This window comes from Silurus meridionalis, chromosome 5, assembly GCF_014805685.1.
Source record: "Silurus meridionalis isolate SWU-2019-XX chromosome 5, ASM1480568v1, whole genome shotgun sequence".
NCBI classification, from domain to species: Eukaryota; Metazoa; Chordata; class Actinopteri; order Siluriformes; family Siluridae; genus Silurus; species Silurus meridionalis.
The window spans coordinates 10,700,620-10,725,810 of NC_060888.1; the positions used below are offsets into that span (position 1 = coordinate 10,700,620).

Below are 25,191 nucleotides of genomic sequence, written 5' to 3' on the forward strand. Positions count from 1 at the left end.
ACATGTCCAAACCATCTCAATGTCGCCTCCCTCACCTTGTCTCTGTGTAAAAACGTGTAAACAGCTAAAAAGTAAACATCTAAAAAACTAGACTATCTAAAAAATTTAAAACATGGCATGGCATGCTGTTTTTACTACAAGAACATGTCCTATTCTGTTTTTTACTTTTTATTTATTAACAATTAGACATCAATTACATGCCATTTTCCTCTATCACTGTGGTCAAAAAGTGTCTGCACTACTGTTATTAGGTTTGCTAAACAACAATAAACAGTCATTCCTACAACAGCATCTCTTAAACATAGAAAAAATTATGAATATAAAAGTCATCACACCCCCATGAACATGGCAGTGTTTTAAAATGTAAAAAATGTTCCTTTTATTACCAAATGAGATCTACATATATGACACTGTAATGTAGCAAACATAATAGCCACTGCTTTATTAATCTCCTAATTTGCATTGCCCCTGCCTTTTCAGCTAACATGATATACAAACTGAATCCAAGGCTCTATTATTCGAAAAAGGTCAACAATGAATTTATGTTTGGTCATGATTAGAATGACAGAGTGCATTCAGACCAAATTGGATAATCTTCGAGCAAGACATGCTTACAGATTAAAAAAGTAAATAAAATCTTGCATCTCACTTTTTATCAACCTATTTATCTTGAATGGTTGCTGTGAATATAGATTGTGTCCTGCTTGTTACTGGTCATATGAAAGTAGGGTGAATAGAGGGAAACAGACCAGATATAGAGCAGGTATTTAGTTTGTATCTGACACTGTGGGACATCTCTACCAAGAGAATCCAAGCATGCAGTGATACAGTTCTATTTGGAGCTTGGCTCCCTAATACTGATACTAATAATGATAATAATACAAAATACAAATAATACCAAAAAATACTGGACCAAAAATAAATTTCATTATTTGAGAATTTGAGAGAGCTTCCATATTTTATGTATACAGTATCATTCAGAATTTGGAATCTGGAAAGAATTTAAACAAAAATACAATGCTGCCTCATGACTACAATCTGATTTAGAGCAGAACATTGCATCTATGTGTGTGATATATAGACAGATGATTGCTTAATCAAACAGGTTGTGTGGGTAGTAAAAACAAGTATAATAAAACCCTTATTGTAATTACCTAAACATGTAATTAAAACAACACTATGTAAATAATCTATTATAGTAAAATCATAATTAATTATGACAATTAATCAAAATGCAGCTAATTACAACACCACCCCAAGAAATCTCACATTTGTTCACACTCTCACATATACCAAAACTGCAAAATTAGCAGCTATTTACAGATAGTATTTGGTATTTATAAATGTACTCCAACTCATTTTAATGTATGGTAGTACTGAGTCATAGTGACTTATGATATCTTTAAACAGTAATTCTCACTAGGCAGGTGCATATAATGGTGTTACAATGCCCAGTCTTCTTGTCTCATACAAGACATGTTTGTGTCAATCAATCAGCAACCATAACAGTGCAGCACAACTGAAACTACTTGTGTGACAGTGATAGAGAACTGTCTTAGAGCTTCATGGCAGCATTTATTGATCTTCTCCTTGATTTACCAAAGAGTAAGCCTAAAAAATCCCTCATAAGGCATCCCATGCATTTTGATTCAAGACATCTTAAATGTTTCTTCCGGCCAAGCTTTGTGACACAAAGTATTTTAATGTGTAGCTTGCCTAGGGCAAGCAGCACATCTCAGAGAACATGACAAAACAAATTTAACACTGGTTCTGGGGTGGGTTAAATAAGCTTAAAAAAAATGTACTTGCCCTGTAATTTATTATTTATAGAGTATAAACTGGCCACATCAGGGTCCTGCTTTTTAAAGAATGGACCCCAGATGTGGTTCTTAATACAAGTAAAGACAGCAGAAATAATGTTTTTTTTTGCATGGAAATATGAAAACCATTCAATAACTGCAACAAAAGAACAACTGCACATGTTCCAGTAAAGCAGACTACTTGCTTAACTACTTGGTTATTAAAGCTTTTTAAAGTATGGTGGTGGAAAAAACACATTACTGTGGCACATCAAGGAGTTGAAAAAGCATCTAGGAAAACATGATAAAAATAGCTTCTCCCTTCCTGACACTTTTATTTTGGTGAAAATTGCCCTTTAATCTGATATCGCTCTCAGATTCTATTCAATTGCCTGACATCAATGATATAAATGTCCCATCTTATATTATCTTGATTCTAGCTGCCATTTTCATTTAAGCTTTGGTGGCCCTGACACCAGCAGTACTTGCGTATTTTCTGATACTTTGGCTATGTCTGTGATTCAAAACTGCTTTCCTTGCTTCTCGCCCACTCTTTTTTTTCCCAACAGAAATGTGGATTTAAAAGAAAAATCACCTTCCATCTACCAGATGGAAAAGTCCTGTAAATAGTGTTGACTCAGAGACAGATATGAGAAAGGGATGGGCAGACAGCCCCGGTGAAAGGACAGATGTGATGACTGTGTGTTAGCACCAGATAAAGGCATTAGTTTCCTGCACTCTGCAGCCAAGTGAAGCTGGCAGCATGGGCAAAAACCCAGATCCATGGGTTCTTTTAAACTGGTGTCACTATCTACAGCAGCAGTTAAGGTCTTTCTGCTTCTAACAAGCTGGGGCTATTATTTTTGTACTGTCTTGGAACTAAACCCATGCAGGCAGTTAACTGACAAAAGAGTCACTTGCAATTAAAGAATACATAATATTTTTGCTGAAATACCTCTTTTTTTATTCGACATACGTAATCAACCAACATTCAGCTCATTCATGTCCTATTTTTTCTTCTAACAGTTGTACTTGTGCAACTTTTACTTTTTTAATTAGATCTGGGAAAAGCAAGTTATTCAGGGTTTTTTTTTCCAATTAGAAAACAAATCTTTGCATTTTTTTTGCAAGATGAAGGATGTTTAATGTGAACTCTACACCAACACAAACACAACACTAATAATAAAGCTGAGTGTGATGAGGTTTCCTTTGAGTTAAAATGTGATAATAAAATTTCAAAAACAACAATAAAAAAATTATGTATTTATTTATTTATTTATTTATTTATTTATTTATTTATTTATTTATTTATTTATTTATTTATTTATGTATTTATTATTTTTTTTGCAATGGACATGAGCATAAAAGAAAAGTATTTAAACAATGTCCCCATGCATAAAGAAGTTGAAAATTAAACAATATCATTTCATTTTCACATCAGTCACTAATCATTACAAGAGCTTTTGTATTAAAATACATACATCTAATGTTAGAAGCTCACACCTTTACACTCACATTTTAAGATTCATAATGTTTTTCGATGCTTGCTGAATGTATTTTAATAAAATTTTAAGGTCTCAGGTCACAACACAGAGAAAAAAATTTCCTCTTACGGTAATCTGGGTTTAAAACCAAGAGACTGAGCATCAGTGGTATGATGAAGCTTTGAACCCTGTTTTCCAGTACATACCCAGCAAACATATGGCACAAACCATGAATTAACAATGAACATTAACATATAATAATGGGAAATGAAAATGAGCTGGAGGCAAGGAGAGTTCTTGTAGGTAAACCAAAACTACTAAATAAATATCAAATACATCCATTTAGACATGCTAAACATGCCAATGAACAGATGGAGAACTTGAAAACATAAGGTAAAAAAGCTTATTTAAATTATTTACCTTTTTTTTTCAAAAAACCTTTCCCATGACATGTCTTTCACAAATGTATATTCTCTATATATGTAGAACAAAAATTGGAAACAGCATATTTTGACTGCACACAACGAAAGGTCTACATGCTCACTGTAAATTTTGCAATCAATCTCTAATGCATCTTTATTTTAGACAAAGACCTTAGGGCCGCTTGTGAAGATTGACAAAATGATACACTGTTCATATTTAAATAAAAGTATAAAGCAAACAGCATCCCAAAATATAACCTACATATAATCAATTATTTTTAAATACTATATATTTTTATACCTTATTTTTACAGTTTCATGATTTGTCTAAATATTTCTAGATGCTGCATGTGAAACTGAAGAGAAGGAAAATACATTGTGTAGTTCTTGACTCAAATGAGTTACTAAATATAAAAACTGCAACCACTGCAAACATTGAACAAACAAGCAATCTGTCTGCAGTACATTTAGTAAATCTGTACTGTATCATTAAAATACATGCACATAAAAAAAAAACCACAAGGAAATATTTTTTCCGTTACTTGATGATTCACTCTTTAAATCATGTAAAATAACTGATAGAAAAAGGAAGTTTTAGTATGATAAACCTATTATATACCCAAAAGGGAAATCTTACTAATTCAATACAAGTATAAAACTGCAACTAATGTATGGGTATGTATATACAGCATCTCTTAATATAATTACCAACTGCCTTTTTAATTAGTGTGGTTTACTGTCTTGGCAGTGGATATAGACTTCTGCAAAAGTGAATCAATAGGCAATTATACACATCAACTGAAAATTTTAATTAGGCCTAACGATGTATTTAATTTTCTCTACCAACCGACAAAATTCGTTTACTAGCTACAGCTTAATGTGTTAAAACCCTTATGTGTTTTAAAATAAACTAAAACACACACACACACACACACACACACACACACACACACAAATAAATAAATAAATAAATAAATAAATAAACAAAGAGTCTGTATCAGCTCAGCCCCATTTGGGCTGCATGCAACATTTGATTTCATGCTATGCTGACCATCATTCACTTCCATCTGGTACTCTCCCTCTCCCAACTGCCTTGTGGTGTTTAATCTAAGTAACAGGTGGGCACTGCAAATGATTTTACTCATATTTTCCTAGCTGAAAATATGCTGAATTGGAATCAGCAGAAAAGGCTTACCTCTGGGGTTGTTCAGTGAAGCAGCTGTGGCTTTGACACCCTCACCACAGTGGCCCTGGTCAAACGGAAGACACTGTTCACCTGTCCCTGCAACCACTTCTAGGTTTTTAGCTGGATCCTTGGGCTCACTCAGCTTCCTAACTCTGTATATTCTCCGACTGCTTGTATCTGACAGATACAGAGCTTCATTTACCGGGTCCATTGCCAGATAATACTTATGGGCTGGGCTGGTGCTGTGGAATAAAAACCACATTTTTTCTTTTTTTTTTTTTTTAAATTCATATAATAATTGTACACAAAGTATATATAATAAATGTATAAATCAATGTATAATTGATTAATTTAATATATAGTTAAATATAATATATAGTTTTTATGTATAGATGATGATACAAAAAAGCAAGCTAGAATATTAGAACTGCTCTTCAATAATCAGTCCTCCTCTTCTTCTTTATCTCTAAAACCATCCTACAAACCACCATCCGATGTTGTCTAGCTACACTGGTCCCTGCCAACACCTTACAGTCTCCAATCTCTTTCAGATTGCATCTCCTGCATAGAAAATAGTCCACCTGTGTGCACCTTCCTTCACTCTTATACATCACCCTATGCCCCTACTTCTTCTTGAAATATGTATTTACCACTGGCATTTCCATCCTTTTAGCAAAATCTACCACCATCTTCCTTTCCACATTCCTCTCAGTACCCACCCATCGACTACTCATCACCCCTGTTCCCTTTCCCAACATGGCCGTTGAAGTCCATGCCCAAATCACCAATCGTTCCAACTTGTTCTCCTGAACACACAACACATCTTCGCTCAATCATATCAGCTTTCTTTCTACATTTACCAGTCATAGTGTCATCACTTAAAGTACCAACTTTAACCTTCACTCTCCTGCATTTCCCCTTCCCTGCTACCTCTGTAGACATCTTCCCTCTCTACTTCTCCTCCTTTGGCCAATTTCCACCAGTACCCTGTTGGCTAACAATATCTGCAGTCGTTGGTAACCTGGGCCTCAACTGGCTGGTATGAAATTCATGTTTGTGATCCACATATTTGGTTCTGCATGTTTTATGCTGAATGTCCTTCCCAGCACAAACCTTCATATTTATGCAACCATAATGGCTGGGTTTGTTAACAGTTAACCATCTACTAGTAGTAATTCAGTGGCCGTCCATTTGACAAATTCCACAACAGCAGTGTTTACAATTTGATGTCTGTGATTAAATAGTAATAAATCTACATTTAACACACACCATGAAGAAACCACAGACACTGAAACATTTTTTAAATTATTATCTTGCACAATGCATCACATTGTACAAAGGTGCATATGCAAACTGTGGTTTATTATTATAATTTTATTTAAATAATAAAAGCAGTCCTGCGTTCTAGCCGAAATGACAACTATTCCCTATCTCGCTTTTATTACATAGCTTACAGTAAAGAAGAAACGTACTGGCACAATACCGATCAAATTATTTAACTAACAACTATTTTTATCTTTCGATTTCCACAATCTCTATCCAATTGTGTGGTAGACATGATAATTCGAACAACTTATAATTAATTACACTTAACAACTTACACTTTCCTTTCCAAATCTTAATTAATTATCACCACTGATTGTTATTAACTGTAACATGGTTTCATATATGCAAATGAATAAATACTGCACAATTCTATACTTTAAAGTTAAAGTGAATTTTAAGTTTGAGGTAAGCTTAGACCTTATTGTGTGAATTAAAAGTTCAATAAATCCAAACACATTTATATTGCCTTCCTATTTTCCTCCTTCCTGACGGCTCCATCCTCAGCATTCTTCTACTGATATACCACATGTCCCTCCTCTGCACATGTCCAAACCATCTCAATCTCATCTCAACCGCCTCTCTCACTTTGTCCCCAAAACGTCCTACATGCATTGTCCCTCTAATAAACAAATTTGTAATCCTGTTCAGCTCTGCCACCTCCAGTTTCACGTCCTGTTTTTTAGTCAATGCCACTGTCTCTAAACCATACAACATCGCAGGTCTCACCACAGTCCTATAAACTTTCCCTTTCACTCTTGTAAATACCAGAAAATCAGAAAATCACTCCTGCCACTCTTCTCCACCCACTCTACCCTGCCTGCACTCTTTTCTTCACTTCTCTAACACACTCTCCATTACTTTGCTCTCTTGATCCCAGGCACTTAAACTCATCCACCTTCTCCACCTCTTTTCTCTGTAACCGCACCACTCCACTGTCCTCCCTCTTATTCATACACATGTACTCCTACTGACTTTTATTTCCTTTCTCTCAATAACAAATCATGAATAATAACTAGTTTGTGATTAAAGGAGGCAAAATATGTGTAACATAAGGGAAGAATCAATTAGGCATGAATAACTGAATAAGTCTGAGAAAAAGGAATCAGAAGAGTGGAATCCTGTTTTTTTAAAGGCTAAGTTCAAGAACCCTTCTGAAAGATCACAGTGCAACTTGAAGGCATTTGGGGTGCACATCAAAATGAAAGGTAGTAGACCAGTAGCCCTACTTCAACTGCTAGCTTACACAAAGCAATGGCTCTGAGCTTTCCACTATCCCACTGAAAAACCTACAGGCAAGACCAAAAAGGAGAGAATGTGCTATGCTCCAGCTGCACATAAATGCTCTGTTTAATATTCCTCCTTCATCTCTTGACACAAAAAACACATCCCTGGCTGCCATCCAGTTCTGTACTGTAAAAAGCGAATACTAAAAATCCCAGAGGGTCCTCTGCACCAACTGTCACCATGTTCAGAAATATTGGCTTTAACAAATCCAAACAACTTCTTTAGGCATAAAAGAACCGAGTGCATAGATAAAAGCTACTATACAAACCATTGGGGCACAGAGGTTTTGTAAAAACAAAAACACCACTTTTTCAAAAGCTGCTTCTACAAATCATCTCATTTGGGAACTCTTAATTAGGCAAACAGATGCTGGTCCTGTCACTGTATTTCATACATCTGAGACTTGCTCAGTGTTCGTTAACGGACAAACAGCTGTTGATATCTAGTGAAATGATGGTTGTCACAATATGTTTGTATTCACACAAGGACAGACTCTTTTCAATCCAAAACACTATGATACCAGGTGCACTCCAGATATTTTGTTCCCTTCCAAGATGGCATCAGGTTTGTATCTCTCCCTCCTGCTGCTCACAAAGGCATCTCAGTAAAGTTGAAAATTGATTGACAGTGCACATCTGGCTAATCCTGTGGCTGACAGGGCAAAGTCCCTTGATGTGGTCCATGCAGAGTTGCTGTTTACTTGTACTTGGTAGAAGATAAGATTTCAGGAGGACAATTTTTGGGCATCATTGTTTTTAACTAAAATCAATCCCATGTAAATCTTTTTTTTTTAAACAAAACTTTTAAAAACAAAAATCAAAGTGCTTAATAAACATCAATCTACTTTTTTTTTAAATGTTATACAAACCTTTGAAAAAGCACAATTATATGCATGACAACAATATACATTTTGTAAATTAAGGCTTAATTTAATGGACAAACTAAAATCTTTGAACCACGCTATTTTGAATGCTACATTCAATGCAGTACTAGCATGATTTTGTTAATAAGGAAATACGTTTTATTCTTTTGTTTAAAACAAATCAAGCAAAGCCACATTTGGTAAATTAAAACCAAATAAACAATAGTAGCGTGGTTAGTGAAATCTGATTTGACTGTATATTCATTTGATGACACAATGAAATCCTACCTGTGTCGGGTATCCCTGTTCCTGATGGTTACACATATAAGGAGAAAAAAGAAAAACATTTTTCTTTTTTTTTCGAAATACATTTACATAAAGCCAAATAATTATACTGTCTATTCAATATGCACCGTAATTATATAAAAAAAAAACTTGATTAACAACAGGTAATTGCTGATTTAAATAAATATATAGTGTAATAATGCAGTGCTTTAGGTGGTGTTTTGATCGGATTATGTTTTTCGTTTGCAAATAAAGTATCTTTAGTATAATTTCTGTTTATTTTCTAGTTTTAGTTTTGCTTATACTCTTGGTGTAGAAATATAGAAGATTGTCTTGTAATTACCTATTAATAAGTTGGTGGCAAACATGCAGGCAAAGGAACATATACTTTTTATGCCTATTCTTAAACAAGGAAATGGCAGAGCAAAAATAAAAAGGTTATTTTTACTTTAGTTCCAGAATGTTGTAGGTGTATCCACTTGGCAGGATGCGGCGTACAAAATTAAAATCACCAACGTAGATGCTGCCATCAGAACCACAGGCTAAGGCCACAGGAGCAAATAGTTTTTCCTCCAGAGCCAGGCCACTGCATCCATGGCAGGGTATGGTGCGATGGTAGCCATTTCCCATGACTGTTCTGATGACCGGAGGCTGCAGGGAAATGAAGATGTTTTCTCCATTTCCCTTGTGCAGTATACCTGGTCACATGGGAGTGGAGAAGTCAGCATGATTAGTGTGTGACCTGGCTTATTTTGAAAGGATCCTTTTGGACTCTCTTTTTTTTTTTCTTTTTTTTTACTCAGGGTGCCACACTTCAGACTTTTTCCTTTCTGTGCAGTTCTTTTACAATTCAGTTAATTTATTTGCCAAATAAAAATGAATATTGCTATTGTATTTACATTATACCTGTAAATTCTGTAAGTTTTAAATATATTTATACCTGCATATACATCTTTGTATTTTCATATTTAAACTCAAAATATAATTACCGTATAATTAATCCATGGACACCAAAAGCAAATATCAAAACTAATAAATCATCATCTAGAAAGGCAATGAGCCTATACCTGTCAAACAGAAAAACTGGTTTTACACTGTTGGTTGCTCAGAATATTTTATTAGTATTTGAATGGAAGTTAAAAGGCATGGAGATGCTAATGAGGACTACATAGAGATTAATATTTGTTGAATGGCTGCCCCACCTGTCCCTATGGATAAGCTGCCACTATACTGCAGCGCATTTTTCTTAATTTTGGCTAAAGCAAGAAACAGTACTTAGTCTGGACACACTGCTTGAGATTTTAATGCAAATAAAATCTCATTCTTAAAACATTCTGAACAGTCTAGGAGAATGGGGAGACATTCTCTTATCTGTAGGATCAAATGTATTTTGACACAAAGAGCTATGAGCATCATTTTTTTGTCGAACTATTGTGGTTAAAAACAAGTGCAAACTAAGCAATACATTGACATTACCCTAAAATAATAACCATCAAAAGCATACTGAAAACATACAGTATAAATGGTATATTAGACATATATAGCACATATTACAATATAGGATCTCAGTTTTGTAGCTGTTTGTCACATTAAATAATCCACTATCACATTAAGTAATCTGCAATCTGCTGTCACTCCATATTTTATGCTGTAATATATTTTTTTTCTGAGCAAATCCCCAAATTAAACTTTAATGGACTGTCATGTTTTTATTATAAGCTATCATAGGCTTTATCATCATATGCACCGGTGGCACAAACCACTATAATTAGACTAGTTGCATACAAGCATGAATACTTTTACCTTATATATATATATATATATATATATATATATATATATATATATATATATATATATATATATATATATAATTTATTTATTTATTAACAGAAGCAGACAGTGTTCAATCAGGTTCCTGCATTTATTACCACTTTGCAAGTTGAGAATGTGATGCTTGTCCAAGGTCCATCCGCCTAAGCTGGAGCCCATCATCTCAAAGCCCTGAATTACTGTCGTCCTTCTCTCCCAGAGAATAAAGTCTGGACAGGATTCATACTCATATCCCACAGACACTGGACAGACACACAATCCCCCCATACACACACACACACACACACACACACACACACACACACACACACACACACACACACACACAAGTTTGTATCAGATGGGTCTGGCAGAATGTTGTGCACCTTAATCAATGAGCCCACACACTGTGATTAACTGCTAAAAAGTATGCAATTTCAAGAAAACTATGGACTCCATAAACTGCTCTTCATTTTCAAATTGGTGGCTGTTTTTCCAAGTTATTATTTCAAACACACAACATTCTTCTTGAAGATTATTTAATGCATGCTTAATCATTCAAACATGATGTAATTGGTATGAATGGATGTATAGTAATGGCTCTTAAATCACCTGATCCATCAAGATGGAGACAGAAACAAACGTGGAAATAAATGTTAATTTTAAAACCCCACCATTCAAAAAATACCCAGCTGAATTTTATTTGAAAGTACACATTGATCAAAAGATTAATTTACAGAGCTAAAAATGGAAGGAAGGAAAAAAACAGGCAGGTGTTTCAAAAAAAAAATAAATAAAAATTCAATATATATATGACTGTGATGATCATATTGCTGTTGTAGTCCTCAAGAGAATTATGCTGGTCTGTGTGAGATGTTTGCAAAATACAAATAAGGAAAGCATTGAAAGATGAAATATTGCAAGAACAAAAGAGAGAGACATGTGTGATGAAAATGAAAGAAATGAGTATGAATGAACACAAGAATCAGACTAGGGCAGAAAGCAATTAGGAGAGAAAAGTGCAACAGAAAAAAAAAGAGAGAGAGAGAGAGAGAGAGAGAGAGAGAGAGAGAGAGAGAGAGACAGAGAGAGAGAGAGAGAGAGAGGGAGAAAGATGTGACAGACAGAGAGAAGACACTACTGAACTTTGGCTTTGAGATTATGTTGGATTTCTATAAACATAGTGAAAGCCCCCTTGAGGGACCTTAAACTAATTGAAGTGTAAATTTCTCTGCCTGAATAACTGACAGTGCACACCATCCACTCAAATATCAATTTGGAGCAAAGATTTCTTCTTCAGACATGTTGCACTGAATAGTAACAATCAAGACTCTGTAATCAGACACTTTTAAAAACACCTGCACCTAGTGTTATTACAACACACGATTAAATGACTGAAGAGTAGCTGGATATTGGAACAATATTCGGGAAAATGACACCGGTTTTTCACTTGTGCTTAAGGCAATGCACTATACAACAAACAGCTACACAAGGTGTCACACAGGGTTGTGATACAAATTTGCCACTTGTGTTTCCAATCACACTACAATGTAAGCCATTAAATGATAGATGAAATGCTTTTAGACTGTTATACTGGGCTTTCAAACACATCTACAAAAATGGTGACAAGAGCAATAGCCTGTCCAGTATAAAATGATGAGATAAGCTTCATTAGTGCTTTATGACAGTTCAAGGGTGCGGTTGCAGATCAAAACACAAAATGAAGTGTGCAATCATCATAAAAGTTGTACAATTATAAAACTGACCTCTATATCAAATGGAATGAGAATGATCAGTGAGTTACAGCAAATGCTTACATTATAAAATAATAAATAACTTATATAGCTTAAACTTAAGCATTAAGCTTTTAAGAGTGTTATTTATTAATAAACACCACAAAGTTCTCCAAAAAACAGAAGTTAGCACTCTGTTCTATGATTTAGACACCCATGTTCCATTAGCCTAGGCCATTCCTCTGAATTTATAGCAATTGATATGCCCAGTATAGCTTGCATAATCTTCATCTTTAATTATTAAAAGTATAAATGTAGTAAAGGAATTTTTATTTGTAGTAAAGGTATTTGTATGAAATATTGAAGCACAATGGACCAAACTGCATGAAATGCTTGAGGATCCTACTCAAAAGGTACTTCTTAGAAATATTTATTGTACATTTTACTGTTTTTTGTTTCACACCTTTAGATATAAAAAAAAAAAAGATGGCAAATACATAAGCGATGCAGAATGCTCACCAGATGCTTTCGTCAGGCCAAACACCTCCTGGTCATAGATATCGGTTTTGTTCCATGACAAAACATAAACTAATCCTGGGGCAGCTGGAAACCATTTTTGATACTTCCTGCCTTCAATCACAGCAGATACATGCAGCTTTCTGAGACCTGGTGGAATGGAAGCGTGTGAGAGGATGACACGCAGCAGGGACTGATAGCCAGCAGCACGTGTGCTGAGATAGCTGAGCTTCATAAAGCTGTCTGGAATAGTGATTTCCTCCTGGACAGCCTGGAGTGAAACAAAAACAGTTAGGTATCAGAGTCTGTATCATGAAATAAGCTTGGCCTCTAAATACAATCATAATTATTTATTTTAAGCACCTAAATTTGACAAGGGGTGTTGTTATCAACTGACAATGAAGTGGATTTGAACAAGGCAGTCCGTTAATCCATTCTGACAATCAGAGCTCCAAAAATGTATATTTTGGTAAAAAAAAAAAACGACTCTGAAAGATACAGCCACATAATCTAGTGGTAGTACTTTTTCTCCCACATTGTCAATATTATGCAACAAATTATTGTGAAACGAATAAACTAATCCAAATGAGAGCAGTTCATTTTGAATGCCTATTTTAAAATTCTAATCTATCATTCCATATATCTATTGATTTTAAACCAATTGTTATCAGTATATAGCAACAAAAAAACTAAAAAAAAGTAAATATATAATTATTTTTTTGTGTGAGATCAAATGTGACCTAATTCCAGACGCTAATCAATGCATTGTTGTTGAATATTGTGAAACTCTATTGTACAATTATGAAAAGCCTTGCAGGTTATGTACAAGGTGCAAAGAAATAAAGAAATAATTCTATGCCTTCTTTTATAATATGAAGTAAATATCTCTTTAAACTATTCTTTCGAAAAAGATGGTCTTATACTAATATTCACTGCACATTTAAAGCTGACAGCATTTAAACACATTTAAGCATTTAAAAAGGTCTGAATTCAAATGTACAAGATTTTACTCTTTGTATTTTATATACTGCATTTTGAACAGATTACCAAAAATCTTACTGCTTTTAGACTTTTTGGAGTCTCTACTTGTGCCTACAAAGAATCTCATTTCTATTTTGCAGTGGTGGGCAGTCAGAGCCAGCAAAGCCTTCTCTGCTGGCCTAAACACATAAGCACTGAACTACATTTACAACCTAAATACTTATATTTTGTATTCATTTATCCTTAACAGTTTATTATCTTCATTTCGTAGTGTTTTTTTTGTCTGCACTGCTTCCAGTACATGTATGTGGATGTTAGATTTTTTGTCCAATCAGATTTCAACCTCTATGTGCTGCAAAGTCAATCTAATCTGCCTAGGGCCTTCAAAGTCAATACTGCTGTCGTTTTTACCATAATCTCCTTAAGAATTAGCTTTGTTTCTTTAACCAATCAGATTTCTAATTTGCCTCACAGGGCCAGATAGCTGGCCCAGAATAGCGTCAGCATTTTCCCGTCCTCTGATTGGTTGGTCAGAGGGAAACTGTTACAGACAAGTTCAACTGGCAAAACGTCTGTAGCACTCTGCCCACATTAATACATCAGAGTAAGACTTTTTTATGCCTACTGAGGAAGGGAAATTGATTTGATTCAGACATACTTAGAAATAAATTTTGAAGAAAAGCTAGACATCGTGAGGAGAGGTTGGCCAACCCCAAAGCTAGCTAGCTTGTCTCAGCCCAGGTAAGGGTTTGTTCGCCACTTCCAGACCAGTGAATATGAGCGGTACCACTGGCTTACAGCCTTTGAGGAGCGGTGCAAATTATGAGTCTGCATCTCTGGTGAGTAGATTTTTTTATAAAGTTTATAAAGTTTTTTATGGTTTTGTCATGTTATTAGACAAATATTGATTCTGAACTGCTCCAAATAAAGTAGGTTGGCACAGTTGCGGCTGTAGTGTAGAGGTTTGGACCTTGCTTTAGTAAAAAATGGTATTCACCCTCCATATGTGAAATGCCTCTCTCTCTCTCTATGTAATGCCACGCATTATTATATTGTGTTTTTGTAGAGTATTAATGGCTTCAATAATTGCGATGTGATAGTAGTGGTACTAAGAGGTGGATTTAGTCGGGTAAGTCCCCACTGAAGGCCCAGGTACCAAATGCACAGCCCGCCACTGCTATTTTGCTATCTTTAATTTGAGTGCACAGTTAAGTGAACTAGACACTTGTTGGGTCAGGCCTAGGCTATGCAGAGTAACCTGCACAAAACAAATTAAGCTTACTTGTAGCTCTGGGATGACTGGTCCCCGAAGTGCACATTCCCCTGTGTATCTGGTAAGTGGTGAAGGCATCAAAATTGGATAAGGGCTGATGAAGTTCCTCACATCACAGGATTGGAGCACAACCTCCTTATCAGTCATGACCACATTGTCCAGCACCAAAAAATTGTTCCAAGGCAGCCATACTGTGCGTCTCTGTGTAAGGAAGGGCTGCCTCTGGAACACCAAGGTCACAGAGACAGCTCCTGGTGCCACAAGGTCAAAACTAGACATGCAAGACAGAAAACATACAAGTAAGCATATGAATGAAAAAAAAATTATTTATCTTTACTTAGAGATTGAACCAGATTCTTTTTTTGAACGTTATATTCAATAGAGTAGAAGATTTAATTTAGCAGATACCCATATTACTAGTAAAAGTTCTTTAGTCTGTATACTAGACATGAAGATCATGTTACAGACACAAACATTTTCCATTAAACTTTCCATTAAACATAACATCTTAATATTTAATACAAACATTTAAATTAACTGTTTCATTCAGGCTGACATTTATCAGACATTGAGACATGCACATATTGATTTAAACAAAATCTAATTTTGACTGAAATGGAAAATTAAGTCAGAACAATAAAAAAGTTCCATCGAAGTTCCAGTGTTACCTGCCATCTTGCCGACTGATGGTGAATCCATACAGCGGGTGCTGAAGGAAAGTGATATTGACTCCAACCAGAGGGGAACCATTCCCTGTCACAACTTGCCCTCGCACCACAGCCACTTGACTAGATCAGAAGATTTGAAAAAGCTGAGTTTTTACCAAGCACCATTTTGATCGCAGTGTCAGTGAAAATGATGTTTCTTTTTCTTTTCTGTTTTTTTGCTTTAGAAAAATAACTTAAAATGTAAATTAGCTGCTTTACTTACTTACTAACTATAGATAAATAAGGCAGTGCATTATCTGTAATACATACACATGTAGGATTAAATGAATGAATGAATGAATGAATGAATGAATGAATGAATGAATAAAACAAGAAAGAAAGAAAGAAAGAAAAAAAGAAAGAAAAAAAGAAAGAAAGAAAGAAAGAAAGAAAGAAAGAAAGAAAGAAAGAAAGAAAGAAAGAAAGAAAGAAAGAAAGAACACTGTTCTCCACAAAACCTCTGAAGGTGTCCTGAGTTTCTTACAGCACACCTTGACAGCAGATTATTTAAGTGCTGTAAATTTCAAGGATGGGCTCCCTATGCATTTCAATGAGCCTTGGACTTCTTGTACTACTAACCACTACACAGCAGGAAGACCCCACAGGTTCTGCCATTTTGGAGACACTCTGACCCACTTGTAGAAAAATACAATGCATCCTTACCTTTCTAATGCATCCTTACCTATGCCAGACTTCCACATGCATTTTTCCTGCTTCCATCAAATCAACTTTAAGAACAGATTGTTATATCTCCCCCTTGACAGTTACAAGGGTACAAGATATTCACTATTTTTCACTTCACGTCTTGAGGTTTTAATGATATGGTTGATCTATATGTGTTTTAACCAGGATGGGAGCTTTGAAGAAATCTTTTTCAGACATTTGACTTTGCCGTGTCTATGACCCTTATTGGAAAAATTCTGTAGCAGAACAATTAAAATACCACCAACAACAGAACATTAATTTAATTTGCTATGCCTGTTGGACTTTTTAATCAACTACTAAAGAAATAAACAACTTTTTCTCCCGAGTTAAAATTGTGTATCAATGCATTAAACCCAGTCAGGACCTCAGCACATCATGGCTGGTTAAATGACAAAATATTATTTCAGCAAGTAAGTTTGAGATGACTGAAAATCATGAATAAACCTATAGAAAAATGTGTTTCAAAGTGTTGTGAGTAGAATGATTCAATCCAGAAGCAAGATACTGCTCTTTTGAAATGTCTTTTCCATGTATTTCCAAAGACAATTCTAGCACAAATGTAACATAAATGTTTCCAGGCTAGTTTTATTTGGGATATACCGTCTAACTATAAAAACCTTCAAAAAAAATAATATCTGTGTGAACAGCAAGACTATTTGACCACAATATTCAGATTTCTAAATGCATTTTCTCTCCTTGGTCATTTGCTGTGTGCTTGTTTTGTTCCCCAATTGAAATTCAGAACCATTTACTATACCACAGTAATCTTTAGTCACCTTACCTCCACAGCCTAAAATAATTTTATAAAAAAAATTTTATTAGCACAGTTTAAGATCTATTCTAAATAGGCTACCCCAAAAACAATGGCAAATGAGAATATATAAGGTTACAGTCATCACACAGGAAAGTTAGAAAATAAATAACTGATTCCACAAATATAATTAGAAAAGTAAAGTGAACACTTTGAAGTGTTGCTGAATGTACAGTACATAAGGGTGTATAAAAAATATGGTGTATATATGGTGTATATAAAATAAATGTTGGTATTCTTGGTAAAAATTTACAGAATCATGTTATGATTTCTCAGAATATATCAGAAATGCAGGGGTAAATAAAAAATGGATACTGCAATTTAAATTATAGTAATCCGTTTTAATTAGAATATGTTTCTGTATTGTGTTGAACTCTTAAATGGTCCTGCTCCCTGATGGACTATAGCCAATTAAATGAAGCTTGTAGAATTCCTAGTGTTTGGTTTCATGATTTGCTTTTTTTTACCTTCTAGCACAACAAAATAATGTTTCCATGCCCGCTATTAATTTAAGAAGAATATACTGTTAAAAGGTTTCTTTAGCAGCAATGCATTTTTAATAAGGTGTTAAAATGTTATAATAATTGTGCCATAGAAACAAGGAACTGATTTCAGAGAAGTGGGTTAATGTATTACAAATCGCACATTTAAACAGCTGTTTAACAGGAGCAAATAAAAAGACTATAAACTCTGACTCATTTGGTGCGTGAAATATTTGCAAAATGTATTAAAAATCTATATCAATAGCAATTATGTTATGAGCTTTAAATCACTGCACTACCTTCTATTTTGGCCATTTATTAATACATTTGTATTAATTATAAAAATTAAAGCAACATAGTAAAATGTTTGGATTTTTTTCTTTTTCAGAATTTAGTAAAGAAAACATTAAGTAAACAAAAACATTGTTCAGTTTTTTTCTCTTGTGTAACAGAAGCAGAAATACAGAAAGCATAAATGTTTACATAAATGCCAAATGAATTAAAAACATTTAAAAATATATATATTTGTATGTTGTTGTTTTTTTTAATATTGTTAAATTAAATTATGTTAATGTTGAACCAGATGACATACCAGTAGAAACATGGAGATGTTTAGGAGAGATGACAGTGGAGTTATTAACAGGATTGTTTAACAAGATTCTGGAAGGTGAGAGGATGCCTGAGGAATAGAGAAGGTGTGTGCTGTTACCAACTTTTAGAATAAGGGAGATGTGCAGACCTGGGGTAACTACAGGGGAATAAAGTTGATCAGTCACACCATGAATGTATGGAAAAGAGTAGTGGAAGCCAGGTTGAAAAAAAAGGTGACCATCTGTGAGCAACAGTATGGTTTCATGTCAAGGAAGAGCAGTACAGATGATATATTTGCTTTGAGAATGTTGATGGAAAAGTATAGAGAAGGTCAGAAGGAGTTGCATTGTGTGTTTGTAGATTTAGAAAATGCATATAACAGGGTGCCAAGAGAAGAGTGGTGGTATAGTATGAGGAAGTCAGGAAGTGTCAGAGAAGTATGTGTATGCAGCACATGTATGAGGACAATGTGAAAGCGGTGAAGTGTGCAGTAGGAACAACAAACTGGTTCAAGGTGGAGGTGGGATTGCATCAAGGATCGGCTTTGAGCCCTTTCCCGGTGGTGATGGACAGGTTGACGGTCGAGTTCAGAGAGGAGTCTCCATGGACTATGATGTTTGCGTATGATATTAGTCAGTAGGCATAAGACAGAGTCATGTGTGAATAATAGGAAGGGCAGTGGAGTTGTTCAGGGAGAAGAGGTGGAGAAGGTGGAGGAGTTTAGGTACCTGGGGTCAACTGTGCAAAGTAATGGAGAGTGTGTTAGAGAATTGAAGAAAAGAGTGCAGGCAGGGGGGAGTGGGTGAAGAATAGTGGCCGGAGTGATTTGTGATAGAAAAGAATCTGCAAGAGGGCAAGGGAAAGTTTATAGGACTGTGGTGAGACCTGCAATGTTGAATGATTTAGAGACAGTGGCACTGAGTAAAAGATAGGAGGTGGAGCTGGAGGTAGCAGAGCTGAAGATGTTGAGTTTTTCATTGGAAGTAACAAATCTGGAAAGGATTAGAAATGAGTTTATTAGTGGGGCATGTAATGTAGGACGTTTTGGAGACAAGGTGAGGGAGGTGTGATTGAGATGGTTTGGACATGTGCAGAGGAGGGACATGGGGTATATCGGTAGAAGAATGCTGAGGATGAAGCAACCAGGAAGGAGAAAAAGTGGAAGGCCAAGGAGTAGGTTTATGGATGTGGTGATGGAATACATGCAGGTAGTTGTTTTGAAAGAGGCAGATGTAGAGGACAGAGTGTTCCTCTGTGGGAAACCCTAATTGGAGCAGCAGAAAGAATAAGAAGAATTAATGTTATGTTATTAACATAATTTTACCATCATTATAACATCATATTTAATGTTTTGCTTGTGTCTGCTGCAGATGTCTTCAGTGCAGCAAGGTAGATGTAACCAAGAGTGAAACCCAAAACAATAATGGAAACAAAAGTGGCATTTAGACACTTTTATTAGCAAACAGGTTCAAAACTAGTTTAATAAAACTAATTCTTTGCAAGCACCATGTTCAAAGGAACATGGTTCTTTCAAAGAATTAGTTTTATTAATCTACTTTTGAACCTGTATGTTCAAAAGTGTAAATCATGTAAATCTTATTTACAAAATCACTCAACACAAAGGTGTTGAGTGATTTTGTAAATATGATTTACATGGACATTTTTGTTTGCCATAGTGAAGGTTTCTCCCACAGTGGTAAACTTGCATTTTGATTGCCAACCCACATTATAAGAAAACAGGGATTATGGTGTATGGATGGTCAGATCTCTTCATGAGGTCAGACACAGAGAACTGCCATGCAACAAAACAATAAACTTTCCAAACTGAGAAGAGGATATCTTCAATCTGAGAAGAGAAAGCCATTTGTTCAGCTGCCCCCTGACTTATACTTGAGCCCCCGTTTTTCCCTCCTGGGGATATGAAAAGTTGACTTGAAAGTTCTCGGAATTCAAGCTACTATACTTGCAAATAACATCTTAGGAATGTATGAATTGTACCCTTACACGTTTGGTATCATTTTAAAGGTCTCAGTGTGATTGGAAATATGATCTCAGTCCTATATCAGAAGAACAGACCAAAATAAAGATCTCAGGTTTGAGGAAATTTCTGTCCTACTAATGTGAGAGTTGTCCCAGAAAAGTTCTTTATCAGGTGTTGGTTTTTACCCTAGGTGCTAATTGGTTTTTAGGTCACATCTCGTCCCAAGAAAGGGTCTGTAAAGCTTTTATTTATTTGAAATTATGTGTTTACGATGGTTTGGGTATTTAAGGAGATTTGGCGAAACACTCAGGGCATTCTGTAGTCAGAACTTCCCACACAGTCTCTGTGTGTCTTTATTGCCAGGTACAGTGATTCTTTTTGGTAAACATTGTTTTTGGTGATCATGTTGTGTAACCACCTTTTATTTGTTTTAGATTTGACATTTGTTTATTGATTCCTGCCTGGCAAATAAATGGAAAATTCTTGATTAACTCTATTGAAATATATTATTATATATATTGAAATTTCCTGAAATCATTTATATCTGGTTGATTATATAGTCTGGTGTTACTGCAAATTGAGGACCAGGATAGTACATACAGACAGCTCATGAATGGATGGAGCATTGAGCACAACGTCTGGGACCTTCTGATTTCTGACTATCACTGACAACAAGTTATAACAAAGTGACTTAATCAACTATTCTTTAAGCACTAACAAGTAATGAGTGGCCTATTATATTAATAAAACCAATATTAGTTTACAGTTACAGTATATCCTCTGATTAAGATTCAGACTGACGTGTTTGTGTCCGTGAGCATGTGTAGTGGCTATCACTGACTTAGTAAGTTATAACAAATTGGCTCAATTAATTATTCTTTATGCATAAGCAAACACTGAGCGGCTTACTTAAAGAATATTAGTTTACGATCAGATCCTCTGGCTAAGATTCGGACTGGCTAATTTGCCTCCATAAGCAGGTATAGTTGGCCAAGCACAAGGCTCTACGAGACCCCAGGTCCATAATGAATGATTAATTGAAAAGAGGTTAAATATTAGAGTCATGCTACAAATTGCAATCTATTTTAGTAATCTTTTACAGCAGCGAGAGAAAGACCAACACGCGGGATACCTTCACCCATGCCAGTGTACGAGGACTGCCCCATGCTGTCTGCCTGAAGCTCTCAGTAGTAAAGTATGTCCATAGACTGTTTTAATCTTGTGCTACAGCAATAGTATGGGTGACACCCACAGCTTGGCTTGCTCTCCAGCCTGAGTTGGGTAATAGGACAGCAAAGGGCATGGTTAAATGCCAGCTGTGGATAGAGAGGTGTTACTCAGGAAATACTATGTGTATTTCTCTGCTCTTTCAGAAACTGCTGAGAGAGAGACATAACTGACAACACACACACATGCGCACACACACACACACACACACACACACACACACACACACACACACGCACGCACGCTCTGGAAAGCATAAGGGAAAAATAAATACAAACACAAAGCTTTGCCAAAAGTGGCCTGTCTATTAAGTCCTCTTTCCAACCCACACATGCCAGGTTGTGGACACAAATACAAAACAATCTTACTTTATGTTGACAGTATGTGTAACATTCTATAGACAGTGAAGAGCTTTAATAGTGTGTTATGCATGTGTGAATGATGATGTTCGTGGGAGCGCACACGCAAGCACACCTGGCATCAAAAGGCATGTCTCCATGCAGAGTGTGAGTGCTAGCCTTGCCCAAAAGGAAGCCGACTCGCTGAAAGAAGGTTTTCTTATACAGGGGAGTCGAATCTGACTGGCTTCGAGTCTGCTGGAGCAAAGTAAGTGGATCAGGAGCTCCTTGACAGAAGTGTTTATTACTGCAGCTTGACTGCTGACAACAGTCTGGATCAATGCAGTCAGTAAGACCATCTGTAACACAGACAGAAACACAGTCAACAATCAACGATAATAATACTTTTCATATTGTTTTACTTTAGCTTGTCTCTTTTTGGGACACTTTTATTCTGTAAACAATACTCACGCAAGGCAGCACTAAAATCTGAGCCACCAACAAGATTTAAATGAGTATATACGAAATTAGTGCAGGTGAAATTTTCTGTTGCATATCATGCAAATTGATTTCTCATGACCTTAGCACAAATATTTGTTCTTGAATAAAAGATAAACAGAATCCATTAAAATGCCAACATTTCCATTTCTTTACCCCTTAGTGCTGCAAATGCTCTTTTTAAATGCCAATAAGCAGGAATAGTCATAATGGAAATAACAGCTTTTGTTCATGTCATAATGACATATTTAAATCCACATTAGCAATACTGTGCTCCCACTAAGAGAAAAAATTAAGTTTAGAGAGCAAGAAGTATTTTCAGTTTAAGGTCATCTGCCTTAAACTGAAAGATTGTAAACAAAAGCAATCCAAAAGGAAATTATGATGAGTATTTGACTATTTGAGTATTTGACTATTTGATATATATATATATATATATATATATATATATATATATATATATATATATATATATGTGCAAACTTATAAAGTGCTAATTTAATATAATAATTTATACATACATATATACAGTATATATGTATGTATAAATTATTATATTAAATTAGCACTTTATAAGTTTGCTTTGTAAAAATGAAGAGTTATAGTCTTGATTTATATTAAGTTTGTCATCTAGTTTACCAGTGTAGATTTATTCATTACTAAAAACTCAAAGCATGTTTGTATGTCGCTCTGGACAAGGGCATCTGGTAATTGCCGCAAATGTAAATGTAAATATGTCTATGTTATATTTTTAAAATTTAATATCATAAATAAGTAGCTAATAAAACTGCTCTTGTACTAAAACAAAAATGCGTAAAATATTAATATCTGGACAATGTTTACCCTTCTATATAAGACTATTTTCCAAAATAGATCATTAGGATCAAAGAATAAATGAAAACTGTAGCCAAATGGGAATAGAAAAAATTTATATTAGCAAATAATATTAGCAAATTAATTCATGCCATATATAAGCTGTTTGGGGAAAAAAAGGGAAAAATGCCATTGCCACGGATCTCCATCTTTAAAATAATGTTTTGTTTGCCTTTTAAGCGGCAAAAAAATATTTTAATTACATGCATAGAAACTATAAATACATTTGAATATTTATTTTACATGCGTACTTTGAACTGCAGGTGCAGCATGTTTTGTGACACTCAGTGACCAGCTAACTATGCAAAGATCAAGGAAGTGGCACACAGACAATAGGAAACTGTCTGCTGTTTTGAAAGCATACAATATTTGTTGTTTCTATAAAGAGCATTTGCTTTTATGGAATTTTATTTTCGGGCCATGGCCCCTCAATCAATATTTTTGGCCCTTCATAGAAAAAAGAAATCTGGCAGCTCTGTATTAAATACTAGCTGCAATGAATAAGGTCCTATATTAAGTATTCTGAAGTCCATTCCAAGATCTAAGATGGCGCCGTAGATAGCAGCCTTGGCACCACTCTCTCTGGTACTTTCTTTCTCTTTGTTTACACGAGACAAGAACTGCTTAACATCGGGCAGTTCACTTTTTTACCAGTTTTTACAAACCCAAAAAGTTTTTCGAGCTCTTTGTTTGAGGAGCAGCTGCTCTCTATGGTACATGGAGGAGAAGCTGGTGGGGGGAAGGATGCCGGTGCGCTAGTGAAGCTACGACAGAGGGATTTAGAACTGCTCTCCCATCAATTCACCTGATGAACCTCCGCTTATTGCAGAACTGATTCTTCTTAACGGAACAAACAAAGACTTTGCATGCTTCACTGCTGTTTGTTTTACTAAAACTTGGCTCAGTCACTGGATCCCGGACAGTGGATTACTTCTCTCGGGCTTTCACTTACACTGAGCAGATAATCTACTTTTACATTACCGAGCGTTGGTGTATAGATGTCACAGTGCTGAATAAATACTGCAGCCCAAACTTATTTTATTTATTCTGACCGGAGTTTACATCCCACCGCAGGGCAAAGTGAGTAATGCACTGCAAAACCTGGCAAACCAAATATCCGGTTTGGAGCAAAAAAAGAATCCAAATTCTCTTTTTATTATCCTTGGAGACTTTAAAAGAGCAAAACTAACACTTGAACTTCCAAAATACAGGCAGCATAATAAATGTCCCAAGAGAGAAAAAAACACTGGATCATTGCTACACAATTCGTAAGGATTGAGACTGCTTTGACTGCACTGATTGGAGTATCTTTGAGGCTGGAACTGACAACCTGGATGAACTGACTGACACTGTGGCATCTAACACCAGTTTTTGTAAAGATGTGTGTGTACCAACCAAAACCTTCAGTAACAGCAAATTCAGTAATGCCCAATCAGTAACAACAAGCCATTGTTCACAGCCAAACTGAAAAAAACTTCGACATGCCAAGGAAGATGCATACAAAGGGGAGGACAAAGCACTGAATAAGCAGGCCAGGAATTTATTGACAAAAGAGATCAGAATAGCCAAAAGCAGCTACTCTGACAAGCTGAAAGCTAACAACCCTGAATCAGTGTGAAAAGGCCTGAAAGGTATCACAAACTACAAAAGACCACCACTACCCACTGAAGTAAACAAAGACCGGGCTGACAACCTCAACACCTTCTACTGCAGGTTGAGAACAATATCTTTACACCTCTCATCCAATTCAGCCCACTGACTGCCATCATCACACATCTGGGAACCCCTCTAACAACTACTCCCAGCAATCAAGTTGTGCTCACGATTTTCGAAGAGGATGTGTATCAGCTCTTTCAGAGACAGAGGACAAGTAGAGCCCAGATAGTGTCTCCCCCTTCTGTCTCAAAGCATGTGCTGACCAACTGGCTCCTATCTTCACCCATCTCTCCAACAGTTCACTGGAGCAATGTGAGGTCCCCTCCTGCTTTAAACTCTCCACAATCATCCTGGTCCTC

General features: G+C 35.6%; 1 protein-coding gene across 6 annotated transcripts in view; it reads right to left on the bottom strand.

Moving 5' to 3' along the window:
* Positions 1-25,191, bottom strand: part of LOC124385965 (teneurin-1-like) — a 269,690-nt gene that overhangs the window by 27,896 nt on the left and 216,603 nt on the right. For all 6 annotated transcript variants that reach the window (XM_046849510.1, XM_046849505.1, XM_046849506.1 and 3 more), the window contains 8 exons: positions 21,942-22,164; positions 15,632-15,751; positions 14,973-15,234; positions 12,713-12,980; positions 10,580-10,723; positions 9,097-9,346; positions 8,652-8,672; positions 4,901-5,133 (listed from right to left, as the gene is read on the bottom strand). In XM_046849510.1, the coding sequence (XP_046705466.1) occupies positions 4,901-5,133; positions 8,652-8,672; positions 9,097-9,346; positions 10,580-10,723; positions 12,713-12,980; positions 14,973-15,234; positions 15,632-15,751; positions 21,942-22,164 (1,521 nt within the window). The remainder of the gene's footprint in view (positions 1-4,900; positions 5,134-8,651; positions 8,673-9,096; positions 9,347-10,579; positions 10,724-12,712; positions 12,981-14,972; positions 15,235-15,631; positions 15,752-21,941; positions 22,165-25,191) is intronic.